This window comes from Clupea harengus, chromosome 6, assembly GCF_900700415.2.
Source record: "Clupea harengus chromosome 6, Ch_v2.0.2, whole genome shotgun sequence".
Lineage (NCBI taxonomy): Eukaryota > Metazoa > Chordata > Actinopteri > Clupeiformes > Clupeidae > Clupea > Clupea harengus.
Window position 1 is genome coordinate 17,314,451 of NC_045157.1, and position 14,751 is coordinate 17,329,201.

At 44.1% G+C, this 14,751-nt stretch overlaps 1 protein-coding gene across 5 annotated transcripts in view; it reads right to left on the reverse strand.

Moving 5' to 3' along the window:
• The window catches only part of fhod1 (formin homology 2 domain containing 1), a 42,195-nt gene extending 27,598 nt beyond the window's left edge, over positions 1-14,597 (reverse strand). For 2 of the 5 annotated variants that reach the window (XM_031569218.2, XM_031569217.2), the window contains exons 1-3: positions 14,157-14,595; positions 13,034-13,140; positions 9,537-9,601 (exon numbers count right to left, since the gene is read on the reverse strand). In XM_031569218.2, the coding sequence (XP_031425078.1) occupies positions 9,537-9,601; positions 13,034-13,140; positions 14,157-14,321 (337 nt within the window). In that variant the 5' untranslated portion in view covers positions 14,322-14,595. Of the gene's footprint in view, positions 1-9,536; positions 9,602-13,033; positions 13,141-14,156 lie in introns of all 5 variants that reach the window. The other 3 variants (XM_031569215.2, XM_031569216.2, XM_042708042.1) reach the window with 3 other exon arrangements.
• Between the last annotated feature and the right edge of the window lie 154 nt (positions 14,598-14,751).

Below are 14,751 nucleotides of genomic sequence, written 5' to 3' on the forward strand. Positions count from 1 at the left end.
AAGGAATACTGCATGTGAAATAATTTAGGACGATTTGAAGGGAACACATACTGGTAGTGTACTGATGGCAGCCTTCACAGCTTGGCACAGGACAGAGAAGAATTCCACCATGCACTGGTTAGTCAAGCAAATTTCCAGAGGATATGTCATAAATCCCTGGTAGAACACATTCCATCGTGAATCTTCATGGACAGTCAGTACATCAACAGCAGTATGACATGGGGAAGGATTGAAGTACTGTGGCAACTATGGTTTTTCTTATTGCTTTGACAACCGTCCGTCTGTCTATGATGGTCCTGGACAGAGTTTTGTCTCGGTAGCGTTTCTCTGTTCTCTCCCTCTGAGTGGGTTTTGTTTTCACCCCTCCCGCTCACAGCCTGAGCGCATGTGGCCACATCAGGAAGGAGAACATGTCCAGACTATAGAAGGAACAAAAACATCACCACACCACAATGGCCTGTTTCAACCAGATAAGACCACATACAACGCTATCCTCAGAAGAGCTCTTAAAAAAAAGTATTATATATATATATATATATCAGACAACAGTCTCACACACGCACACACACACACAGCAATAAGCCACAAAAGCTTGGGTGCTTATCAAAAAGTCCAGGATGTTTCAAGCCAAATAAATACACAAACTAAAATGGCAGACAGAGATCATGTCCCTAAAATGCCACTAGGATCTCTGTGCAATTCCTGCTCACAGGAAACAGCCCCAATTCTTTTTGGTCTCTCAAATCAGCTCATTATATTAATTATGCTAGAGGTCAGTCTTTCCTCTGCCTGTGTGGTCATGGGACACAACTCATGCCCACAAGCGTGCTGTTCCCAAGTCAGAGTCTTATAAATATGACTCGCAGACATGGAACTGCACCCGGCCGCTCCCGGTGCCCTTATCTGATCACTTTGCACCCCTCTTATGAATCCTGCCATCACGCGCATCTCATGTGCCTAATAAAACCCTTTAAAGCTGAGCTGACCGCGTAGCGGTGGACACAACCTTTTTCAGAGCGATCTCCGGGAGCGACTGATGACATGACGGCCGAAGTATGATGAGAGGCGGCTGCAGTCAACAAAGCTCAAATGTTTACGACACGTCCACGCACACACAAACACACACACACAAGCGGTGTCCAAACACCGTGGCTGTTTGGAGGAACGACCAAATGGTGCGCTGGGAACAATTCCGAGAAGAGCTGTGTGAAGGAGGGATCTTTCAAAAAGAAAGAAAGAGAAAAAAACACAACCCTGTCTTTAAGTGGTGTACGGTTATATCCATCTCCGTGAAATAAACGAGAAAAGGCTGAGCTGGAGAACACTGCGAGGCATTATCATGACCACAGCACATTCAGATTGAATGGAGCTGACCACATTCCTCTGTGTCATAAAAGATGTGTAATCACGTAGGTGAATGTCCCATTTAGATGACAACAAAGGGGAAATACTGCTTGATGGGAGTGGAAACTATTATCATTCGGTATTCCCATGATCGAAACCAAGATATGATTTCACATTCCCTAAGGAGAAAGTCACGACAGTATTGATTATATCAGATTAAATCGCACTTTAACCATGGGCAAATCCTCCAGATATGTGCCAGTGTTTATTAAAACGACATTTCACGGACAACCCTATAAAGACATGAAGGTGATGGTGTGTGTATGTATGTGTGTGTGGCTGTGTATGTGTGTGGGAGTGATGAGGGGGTGGTGGTGTCAGTAATTAGATATCAGCACATTCTTGCAGTACTTGAGTCAGATAGGATAAGATTATCAGAATGAGATGTTCCTCCTGTGCTGTTCTAGGTCACATGATTCAGAGCGAGAAGGATGGACAATGCTGCCTAAAAGCCAAGCAGGCAGCTCCCCCAAAACGATGCCACCCCCCAGCAGGGGAGCAGGAAGAAAACATATTGAAAGGGGCTAGTAAATGTGAAACTAGACTTGAGAGACGGGTTTCAGGTCAGTGACTTGCAATGCACTTGAGCGCCATTATAAAATCAATCAATTAATTGTCATACTGACTGAAACCCACTGGACACTCCTACTGCCTAGGGGCTTGACCCCAAAACCACAGCCATGGCTAAGATGTTTTTCTCAGGCAGCTGCAGGTACAGACTCTTTTTCACCACGTCGACATCATTTTGGCTCAAGTACAGCAATCAACTCACACCTCATGCTAATAGTCAAGTACCATATCCAATCCAATCCAGCTCATGCTTTGAACTGTACACTTGTGATTAACAGCTCAGTTTTTCTAACCTAAGGGTAGCAGATATTGGTAGCTTAATTAGCATATTGTTACAGGTGCCTCTTGCTATGGTCCTGTGAAAAAGACAGTTAAAAAGTAAAACTATAGGACTACAGAAAGGATGTTGTATTTGGTGCAACCCCAACTGGGGGTTGAGACATTGATTGACAGCCCGTTTTGTGTGAAAAACCAGTTTCTGTGTCTTTGGCATTTCCCTCCTCAATGGGAATCGGTTATGGGTCCACATCAACATTCCTCTCAGTGTGAAACCCGAAGCTGTCCTTTTTTTTAGGGCTCCTAGGCTCCCTCGTCAAACACAACACCACCAAAAGAGTGTTTCCTCACTGCAACGAACCAAAATAAACAGCACTAAAAGGTGCAAAAAAACTCATCAGTTGGCCCTCACCCACAGAAGCCCACTGAGCACCACATGGACAATTTTACTGGCCAAACAGACAAGTAAGTCCCCCTCAAGGTCGTATAAAGATGCACGTTAAAGGCACACTGAGCAGACTTAGGGTCAAAGGTCAGAGTTCACATGTGTGATGTGTCAAATGCCCTAGGTGGTCTGCTTTCAAAGTGAGGCCAGACACGGTGAAGCACATCCACAAACACCCATATATAGACACATGTAAACTTCAGGGAGACCTGCATCATTAGAGAGAACACATTCTTGAGAAGGAGACCAAGGCACGAGCAATCTAAATTACTCCCAGCATTAGATGAGTTGGTCTTTACAACAGTGCGCCACTGTACCGTCTGCAGTCACAGAGCCCAAAATCTAGGCAGCACAGATCAAAGCTCATCAGCTGTGAAGGAGCAAATGCAGTGGATATTAAAATGTGAACAATAAGTCTTTTCTTTCCTCTAAATCAGGCCCAAAAAAAGCATCATCGTCAACAGACACGAGATTTAACCAAGATGGTTCCACTGCTCAAAGGTGCTTTTATGAAAATCCACAGCTGATACAAGAGATACGTGAAACCAAACTGCCCGTGGGCGATGTGTGTGCCCGCTGCTGGGCATCTGGCAACGCTTAACTCCTGCATTTGGTGGAGGCCATGCAGATTGGCATCAGCGGCCGGCCTCTGGGACTAAAAAATCCCACACACTCAGATCCAAAGTAGCATGTAATACTACTGCACTTCTCGCTTCTCAAGAGGTTTCAAACCCAAGCCAGGTGTGTCTTTAACACACACAAGCACACATACATTGCATACAGCATTACATACACCACCACCACCCCCCCACACACACATACACACAAATTAATTCATGGCATATGGGACTTTTTGAGTGTAGTTGGAACATACAATGGGCAATGGGGTGGTGAGGAAAAGATCTGTTTTTGAGTTCCTACACCTCCTGGCCTCTGAGCCAAAGAGCACTACAGTGGAGAGGTATGCTGTCATCAGAGCCAGCGCTTTAATTTGCGATAAGAAGTTGGGCCTGGGTTATTATTCCAGACCAGCTTGATAACTAAACTTTCAGAGCAGGGAGTATGGCAACCCTCCTCCCCATAGGAGAGAGAGAGAGCGAGAGTGAGAGGGAGGAAAAGCACACAGCACGCAGGTCTCACCTGACTGTCAATAAGCCAAGAGGTTAATGCGGTGTGTCAAGGCTTTTGGCAACAATCGCACAGGCAACCTCCCGGTGTGGTCTGACTGTGACAAGATGCAGATCAGATCTTGTGCTCAAACTTAAATGTACATCATAGCGATACTTTTGAGGAGACACAAACATTCTCTAGTGTTGTGCTCAATTTATGAAGACATTTTCTAAATTATATTTGCTCAATTTGCTAATTTCTACTGTTCTTTAATTAACAATTTGTCCACGGGCAAATTAATAATGATTATTCCATATCACAAGAGTAAGCAATGTTTTAGTTCGACAAGGTTTTAATTAGGATAAAAACACTGAAAAACTATTCCTCATCAGTGTTGCACCTGACGATAGCCGTCCAGTGCTGAGTCATCCAAGCCAAAAGTGTGTGGACCACTTTAACGCGCAGGGCCTGGCGGGCAGAGGGACATCCATGGTGAATGACTCACGCTGTGAAGAGCGGAACCTCCTGCGGCCGTTTGTTTACGCATTTTGTTTTACGGCCGTTCGCCGAGAGCGACCGCAGCAGCTGACACATCAGCAGGGCCAGGGGTGGTGGCAGGTGCCATCAAAGGCCAGCAAAGCAGGGACAGCACAGAGATGCCAAATGCTTCACCCCTGACAAAGTGTCTTTAGATAGGTTTTGCCAAGTGGCTGTGGAACTCATGTCCAGGTCCAGACATAGAGTTACATGCGGAGGCCAGCGGCAGAGACATATGAGTTAAGACCTCTGGGAGGGGTGAGAGGGGCAGGATTAATTCTGAAAGCCAACAACAACATGCCAGCGCACGGGCAACCTTGGGGGAATACGAGAGGGAAATAGTTGCTTGGGACACTGCGCTGGCATCATGGAAAGATGTTTTAAAGGCTAAGCTGCCCTGGCGGGACAAGGGGTTTCTTCAGTGCCCATATGAGGCAAAGGATATATAATGACAGAATGAGTCACTGAACAGAGAGGACAGCAGAGCCGAATGCAACCTGCAATGGGTCTCCAGAGATCCTCTTCCACTCCCAGGGGAGAGTATGAGGAGAAGTTTACTCAGAGGATGCACATGAAAATCACCACAGAGAGAACACCAGAACACTTGTGTTTGCATACAGCACTGCATGTACCCCTCTCCGAGCTCCGCAACGGGAAGTACAAATTATAAATATCCGCCAATAGGAAGCTGGGGCTCTGCTAACCACCCTTGTCCCAAAGGACCAGTGGCTGCCAACGGCCGCCCTCAGGACAGAGCGGTGCGGTATGGCCCACAGTGGGCAGACTCACAGGGCCCGGCAGAGGCTTTTCAACCTGGCTGCTTTTAGCACGGACTGCCCAAGAGAACTCACAGCTAAAGCAATGGGCTCAAAAATATACAGCAGCATTGGAATTCAGTGCAATACAGTGGTTTTAGTCAGCTAGGAAGCACACAACTGATACCATTGCAAGGACTGCTAGGTCCACACTTAAAGAGGAGAGAGAAAGCAGACAGACAGAGAGAATGACAGTTGCTCCCAGGCTAAGGTTTATGGATGAGGATAGCACTGGAGTGAAAAGTATGCATGTTGGCTGTACTTTGGAACGGCTGGTACAGCTGTAGGTGAGAAAAACAAGGCCAGTGTGCTATGTTAATAATCACAGAGACACAGTTTACTTTAAACCTGGAAGGCTGCGTTTATATGGAGCAGGGGATGACTGGCTGACTTATGACCCGTTTTCTAGCACAGCTAAGCTAATATGCTAGTATGAACATGAAATGAGAGGGAAGAAAAATTGAGCTTTGCCATGCCCAGATCAGATGACCCAGATACAGGGATAAGCATTTCCTATTGGTGTGTATACATGACAATGCATCATTTTAATGGAGTTTCTACGGGCATGCTTAAAACAAATATTTACACAGAGATACATAGTTGGGCTGTGAGCCTATGAGACTACACATCAAGAGCACTTGGTTGATATAATTCTATCTACATCAAATAATTATTAATGTAGAACAGAATAAGTCATTTTCATAACCACAAGCCTGTCTACTATGAACATTCAGTCTGATAGGAGAGCTACAGAACTCCATTCCTTCATACACCAGGAAACACCCAGGTCTACAGAACATAAAAGAGCTGATAACAATACCTGCTGATAACAATACCTGCTGATACCCACAACACCCCACCCTCACACACACACAATTATAACAGACACAGACTAGTCTGTACTTGAAAGCAGTTTGTAAAATAATTACACTCTCTGCTACAACAGTGTCATTAAGATATTACAAACAATTCAGTGTTTCACAGCTGTGAATTTTCACTGGAAGGCACAGAGATGATGTGGCAGCTAGTGCTTGCGAGTGGAAGGGAACAAGTCCAAACAGCTTACTGACAACTGGCACCGTGGCCAGCTCATTGCCAGATCCAAAACGGTTCTACACCACGAAAAGGGGGAAAATACCAAGGAAAAAAGGAGAAACGGGCTCATGTCTGAACAGACTGCGAGTCAACTCAGGACATGATTCTACCCTGAAACACTTCGTATAGGCTCACTGAAATTGTAGGCTATTCTTAAAAACCTTTCCCCCTTAGGTTTCCTAACCTGTGTCAAAACAGGATGGCGTCTTAGGGCAGAGGAGGACAGTAACAAAGAGAGATGAGATGAAGGAGAGAGAGGGGAAAGAGAGAGACAGTCAATCTCACTGCTCATGCTGGGAACTCAGGTTGGGAACACACATCCAGTGACAGCATCCTGCAAACACTTCAATCTTTAGATGTCAGAAAGAAAGAGAGAGAGAGAGAGAGAGAGAGAGAGAGAGAGAGAGAAAGTGGAAAAACATCCTACTCTCCCGACAATGACGAAGTTCACAGGAAAACTGACAACATCCTACAAGCAGGTGAAGGGGCCTAGGGGTTTGGTGCCGAAGATCAGACAGCAGTCTGTTCAGCTCCATTATGCAAGACTCCTCAAGGGAAACTAACTATGACCTAGTAAACACGCCACAGTGAAACACAGTGATGAGGGCCTCAATTGTACAATTTCCTTTATGACCAACCCCATCTGTGTAGTAGCAGTAATAGATACCTATTGACCAAACAGATGCATTGTTGTGTGAGGCTGCATGGCTGTATGATGGGATCAAAGGATTTTAGACCATTTTATATCAGCAGTAGCCTACTAGAAAAAAACAACAGCTGCAATCTCCATACAGCAGTCAAAGTGAAATGACCTGCACCAGGCTACAAAGTTGCCTAATGAATGTCAATCATCAACGGCAGTCTATGCTTTAATCTCCCTAAACTCAGTAAATGGTGCATTCTCCATTCCTCTTTGAGGCCCAGCCAACTGGCACAAGTGTATAAAACGAGTATTTCCTTGCACTGAGGTCATAAGTCAAGGTGTATTCACAGTGTTTTGCAGGAAGGACGCAAGGCACTGAGTAAGGAACCACTGTTTCGGACCCTTAGAGAGTAGATCTCTCAGCAACAAACAAATGGGGGTCAAAAGGGAAGAAATTATGTTTTCTGACGGAGACAGAGGCAGGACCAGAAGACAGAGAGCAGTTTGTTCTGCTGCGGTGCCTACAATAGAGGGGCGTGACTGGAAAACACCTCACTTCACTTCACTTTACTCACTCAGGAGGAAAACACTTCAAGAGAAGCCAGCATAGGAAACGCAGATATGTGACTCATTTCTGGAAGGTTCCACATAAAACACAGAGAAGTAATTAGTGGTTATTATGACATGACGAGTGGCTTGTACCATGTTCATGCACAACACTTTCCAGGGCTAACTAAAAATATCACATCACTAAATGGAGAGTCATGAAGGTCAGTTTATGTAAAGTGTAGGAATAATTCTTAAATGCTCTATGAGAGCCTTCACTATAAAAAGATATGCCTGATCACTGACTGAATGAGGAAGCGACTCAAACAACTACGAGGGGGGAACGCAGGACAGACGGCTCTCTGGAAAGCTTGACAAGATACCATTAAGCCAAAGGAAAACAATGTCACTGGGCCAGAATATGTCTGTGAACTAAGAAAAGACAGTGAGGGAGGGAACTAGCATATCCAGTTGTGCCATCATTCCATTTTCCCACCTGACACGACATTCTTAGAATGCCAGCCAATCAGTATCTCACATCTTCCAACACCTGCTGCCTCAGACATTAGCTAGAAGATCAGTAGACAAGAATGGAGAGCCACAGTACGGAACACGATACAGGCTTTTCCCATCAACGCCCAACAAAACAAAAAAGAGCCCAAATTCAGAGAAAAACCTATTTATTCAAGATGCCTTTCAATCCTTTCAATTGCTGCCGTCAGCTTCACCATGCTAACAACACATATCATCATGACCTGAAGCAGAGCGTGAGTGTCTGTAAAGGACGGGGACAGGGCTGTCCTGAGCTTGTGCATGTCCTTTCTCTACCTGCTCCTCATATTTGCAATTCAAAAACAAACCTAAACAAATGACAGACGCCAACTATTGATATCCAAAACGGGAAAGGTTAGAGCCCTGCAGGCATTTGAGAGATGCTGCAGGCCTTATTTGGGCCCAGAACCACAATCTGGGCTAACTCCATGAAGAACTCAATCATGAGGTGGGGGTGGGGGGGTCAGAGTTACGCAATGCTTAGTATAATCAGTAACATTTTGTGGGCTTATTATAGTTTTGCCCATAAACTCAAAAGCTCCAAGTCTCCTCATTTAGTATAGTACTGCGCAGCACTGGTGCACGTCATGCCTAGACTTGTTTCGCCCTGGAGAAAAAGACACTTACAAGCTTCACGAGAGCGAAGAAAAAACAATGCAACAGTGCCCTGCAGGTCTGGTTATCAGTCCAGTTTGTCGGTCAGCTTGTGTAAGCAATCTTAATGTCACCAACGTGGTCCGTGCTTATAAGATCATGAATTTCCTGCCCTTCCTCTCCCAAGATTTCACGTGCAGTAAGCACAGAGTAAAGTCAATCAAACACACCACTAGGGCCCCTGTTTTCACCACAGAAAACGATATCAATGTTATTCACACGCATGTATAACGTCTTTGATAGAAATCCATCTATCCCCATATAAAACCAAGACCATTTGGGCTCAATGTTGCCACAAATAGAATTAATGATGGGATCATGGGGGGAAAGATCTGAATAAGAGGTAGAAAATGAAGGAAAACCCAGAAGGAATAAAGGATCATTTAAGCATTTCTGGAAAAGTGAGCCACTTTCCTCTATCCACAAAGCATTTGGCAAAAAGTGCGACTGTGAGTGGAAAGACACAGAACTTGGATGCAAAGAGAGAGAAAGACTGGAGGGTTACATCCTGCGACTTTTAAAGATGCAGTCCGCCATTCTGGCGAAATGTTGTTGTTGTTTAAGCTCGACAGCCACTCAAATTACACCCCCTCCCTTCCGGGCTTCTGAAACAATGTGGCTAAAGTTGTTTATGGCTCGGTCCGTGCCATTACTTTAGCTTCCCATTTACATAAACACTTGAGTTTTTTGGAGCGCACAGCATGAATGGACAGCTAAAGGACTATGGCGCAATTAGCTGAGTTTGACTAAAAGTGGCTTGGGCTCGAGTCGTGGACTTCGCCTTTAATGCTGAATGCAATGAATGCAGAAAAATGGGAGAGGACCATTTAGAAATAAAACCCATTCTGTACCTTGAAGATGGTTTTAGGGGGGAAAAGGCTGCTCTTACCTAGGATGGAGTGGACTCTCACAGACAGCTGAGTGCGCAGAATCAAGATGGGCTTTTTTCCTTTCCTGTGAAAAAAAGAGAACGACAAGAGAGGACCTCAGCAAAAACTGAATAAAATGAATTATATTCCCACTTCGAGAGACAACGTCTTCATAGTGTGGTAGTGAGACTGGAGGCTCATAATGGCATACATATTCATTGCCAAGAAAAGGCAGGGAGGCCGGGAAGAGCTTATGTGGAGGGCTAGACAAGACTAATGGAGATTATACTACGGAAAGTTACGGTGAAGTTTGACACTGGTGGTATGGAAACTATGCACTATGACTGCAAAGGGTCTGAAACCGGACCACTTCTTGTCCATGTACACTACCATTCAAAAGTTTGGGGTCACCCAGATAATTTCGTGTTTTCCATGAAAACTCACACTTTTATTTATCAAATGAGTTGCAAAATGAATAGAAAATATAGTCAAGGTTAGACTATTTGTATAGAATTTGTTTGAAATTTTAATTTTGTTTTTCAAACTTTGCTTTCGTCAAAGAATGCTCCATTTGCAGCAATTACAGCATTGCAGACCTTTGGCATTCTAGTTGTTAATTTGTTGAGGTAATCTGTAGAAATTTCAACCCACACTTCCTAAAGCACCTCCCACAAGTTGGATTGGCTTGATGGGCACTTCTTGCGTACCATACGGTCAAGCTGCTCCCACAACAGCTCAATGGGGTTGAGATCTGGTGACTGCGCTGGCCACTCTATTACAGACAGCATACCAGCTTCCTGCTTCTTCCCTAAATATTTCTTGCATAATTTGGAGGTGTGCTTTGGGTCATTGTCCTGTTGTAGGAGGAAATTGGCTCCAATCAAGCGCTGTAGACAGGGTATGGCATGGCGTTGCAAAATGGAGTGATAGCCTTCCTTATTTAAAATCCCTTTTACCTTGTACAAATCTCCCACTTCACCAGCACCAAAGCAGCCCCAGACCATCACATTACCTCCACCATGCTTGATAGATGGCGTCAGGCATCCAGCATCTTTTCACCTATTCTGCGTCTCACAAATGTTCTTCTGTGTGATCCAAACACCTCAAACTTTGATTCGTCTGTCCATAACACTTTTTTCCAATCTTCCTCTGTCCAATGTCTGTGTTCTTTTGCCCATATCAATCTTTTCTTTTTATTGGCAGTCTCAGATATGGCTGTTTCTTTGCCACTCATCAGGCCAGCATCCCAGAGTCGCCTCTTCACTGTAGACGTTAACACTGGCGTTTTGCAGGTACCATTTAAAGAAGCTGCCAGTTGAGGACCTGTGAGTTGTGCACCAGGGCCTCCCACTTCTCTTTCTACTCTGGTTAGAGCCCATTTGTGCTGTTCTCTGAAGGGAGTAGTACACACAGTTGTAGGCGATTAGCAAACACAATGTACCATTAGAACACTGGAGTTGCTGGAAATGGGCCTCTATACACCTACGTAGATATTTCATTAAAAAAACAGACGTTTCCACCTAGAATAGTCATTTACCACATTAACAATGTATAGAGTGTATTTCTGATTCATTTAATGTTATCTTCATTGAAAAAAACCTTGCTTTTCTTTGAAAAATAAGGACATTTCTAAGTGACCCCAAACTTTTGAACGGTAGTGTATGTATGTATGTATGTATGTATGTATTTAGAGGAGAGTGAGGAGTGAGTCACTCCTACATACATGCATGGATGATGTGCAATCAGCAATTCTGCTCCATTTGTGACGTGTTTCCTGCTTGCAGAACTTTCTTCAGTCAGGGTCTCTCTGGCTTCCAGCTGTGACCATACTCTCAGAAATAATCCTCATACTACAGGGCTACTATTAAAATATGTGTTTTCTTTCCAGTGATCACTGTGGTCATGGAGGAAAGCATTATAAATGGGGGTCCTCTTGGGTAACATGTTACATTTTCTGACAGAGCGATATCGATCCAAAGAAAACAAAGTTAAGCTTGCTTGAACTCTGGGATCTTTCTTCCTTTTGTGGATTATACCCCACCAAAACAAAAAGTTAATCTACAACATTGAGATCTCTTTTTTTTTCCTGTCTGCGTGTTTACTTTTGCAGCTTGACCACTGGGTTGCATCTTTTACACTTTCTCAGCAGCATGACTGTAGACTGTGATTTTTACAGTTTATAAGAGTGATAAATACACGATAAATCCTCTTTGGGAAGGCTATTTGAATGTTCCCAAGCGCAGAACAGGACGTCTCTTTGTCACCACAGGGAACTCACAGTGGCCCAAAGACGTTTACATCAAGATTCGAATCATGCCAAAGCATTCCTCAATCATAAATAATTTCATTGTAATTCATGTCTGATAAAAGCCTGCTGACCTGAGAGAGTACACATTTACACAATCCCCCATTGATCTCAAGGACAGCATCCACCCACGCATTCAACATGTAACTTAGAAGTACATGATTGTTCAATACTGTAACTTTTGACTGTGTTCAAACCTGATTTTACACACATACACTCCCAGGGGTATATAAAAAAAAGATTGCTTGAGCTACGTGTCGTTAGAGTCAGATGATGGTGTGTGATTCAGTAGTTGCTGGCAGGCTTGCTAAGGGCAGGCTGGTGAGTGGGAGAAGTGATGTGATGTCTGTTTGGTGAAGCGGCTTCCTGTTGCGAGGCAAGGGCCTCTAAATGATTCAGCGTAATGGATACCGCTCATAACTGCAGCTGGACAAGCGCTATGAACCGGTGCCCAGTCAGTCAGCAGGGCTTCTCCTCTTGTCCAATGAACTGTTAAAGATGTCGCCATGATAAACAGGCAGTGTGTTTCAACAGCACTGCAACAGGAGCCATTTAACAGCTACTCATTTCTTTCCTGATAATGGCCAGCTGAGTAGGAACTCCAAAGGAAGCCAATGCCTTCCTCCGATAGGGGAATTCCATAATCCAAGGTTAATTTTAAACTTGCCTCTATTTACTCCAGACTGTTTCTGTTTTGGGTAATGGCTGTTGCTCCCTACCCAGAACTAAATGAGAACATTGAGTTTCACCTCAACAATGTTCTGCATTAGTGCACTTTGAAGGGAGCAGTATGGGAGTTTGGGCAGTGTTGTGATATCAGTGTCATGTCTCTGTCACTCTCACTGAACTGACAGAATGGTGAGGGGGAGGCCTTTTCACCGGGAGGTGCCAGCTGACTCACCTGATTATGACAGCACTGCAGAGACTAAGGAAGCCTCATCACGCAACACTACTTTGTTCAGGACACTCAGTCTAGCGTCTTTATACTTTTATATAAACAATCTAAAGACGATCTAAGTTTGCTGAATTTACACTCTTCCTAGAGAGTATGTTTATCTTTTTCCTCAAATCACCTGTCTCCGAGTTACCACAGATCTCAATCAATTTAACAAGTTAAAGTCAGTGGACAGGTCAAGTGAGACAGAGAACAGAGGAGATGAATATATATATATAAATATGTCATGAGAGAAGGGAGGGGGAAAAAACTCTTACTCCAGGTCCTCGAAAAGATGCTCTAGGTCGTCCCTCTGTTCTGTCAGAGATAACTCCAGGTCCAGGTAGTTTCCATTGGGAGCCACCTGCAGGGCACATTCCTCCAACTACCAGATAAGGAACAGACACTTGCAATTTTACAGACATCGCAGAGATAAAAACACTAGACAACTAAAATCCCCTAAAGGTCTGGTCTACCAGACAATAAACAGGGCAGGACAACAGCATTAACAGATGAGTAAGATAAACTGAATGGCCACGTGTTAAAATAAGAGCATAAACACAATAGTTTGAAGGGGGTTAGGAATTAAAGTCGAGAGACAAAGTACAGGTCCATATCCAATGAGCAACACAACCACGTCGGTCATGCCACGTCCTACACATGCCCCCATAATAAGAAGGTGATTGAGGAGCCGATTCCGAGTGCTTATCTTTTGTTTACAGATCCCACCCTTTCCTTGAGTATTAACTCAATTTATCCTTGAGCTACATAGAGTTCTACCCTGCGATTAGCATTCCTGGTGTGGATCACTGTGGGGCATCCATCAACAAATTGTGCATTCCGTGCACCAAATGCAGAGGCATTCCCACGTTATTGTATGAATTTATATTTAGTATGCTTCAATTTAATTCTCCTGTTCTCTTTAGAATATATTCCTGACACACAGAAAGACTGGATTCCAAAACTGTAAACAACGCGTCCAAGGCTACTGGGCGTTTTGATGGGTAAGGAGTACTTCTGCATAGGTAACTATGCGTGGTTCCCCAGCTACTGATTCGTAAATAGGGAAATAGAGAGTACTAGGACAGCGTGAGTGTGCCAAATTATAACAGAATATGTGATACCTCGATAACCCACTTCGACTTAAAATTCGCACTACAACTGATCCAATGCAGCTGCAAGGGAAATCAAACCACAAATGACAGGGATGTGATAAGTCACAAGGCAATGTGTTTAGGAGACTAAATTGTACAACATTGACCTGACACAAACTGTTGATGGCAAAGTCGACACTGAATGATGTTATCGACTACCGGGTATGAATTAAAAATATGGCACCTTGCAGCAAGCTATTAGCTTTTAAGATGACGTGAAAACAAAAGCAGCGAAATCAGGCTTTACCTTCAATGGTGCCTCCAACAGCTTGTGAACTCCGGCAATTTGTTCGCTAAGAGGGCTATTTTCATAGAAGTTGTATGGCGGAGGTCTTCGTGGCTCAGGAAAGTTTGTGCAAACGAATGGGTCCGTATCCTCCAGGTACTGCACTCGACATGTTATCGTGGCCATGGCGTTATGTGCCCAAACAGGCTAAGAGTTTGAAAGTCTTAAGAGGTTGCTCCAAATCAATCCCAAGGTAGGCTACACATCCATTAAAAAAAGAAGAGTGACAACTAGTTGACACAACCGACCGTGTCTGTCCAGAGTGAAATGAAACTGCCGCGAGCGGCGAGAGACAGCTTAAAGAGCGCCTCCACTTGAATGACGTCACCGGGAAGTCTGATGGATCCATATGGACTATGGAAATGAAGCAAGTGACTCATGGAAATGGCCACAGAGCAGGCCAGAAGCGGACACACAGCAAATTCCTTTAAAAACATGTCTCACCCATGTGTTGTAGGTCAATCTCTAAACTATGAAAAGGAATGTGGAATGCAAAATAAACTAATAAAGTTGCAGCCTATTAATGATGCTACATTTTTACAAGGCTTTACATATG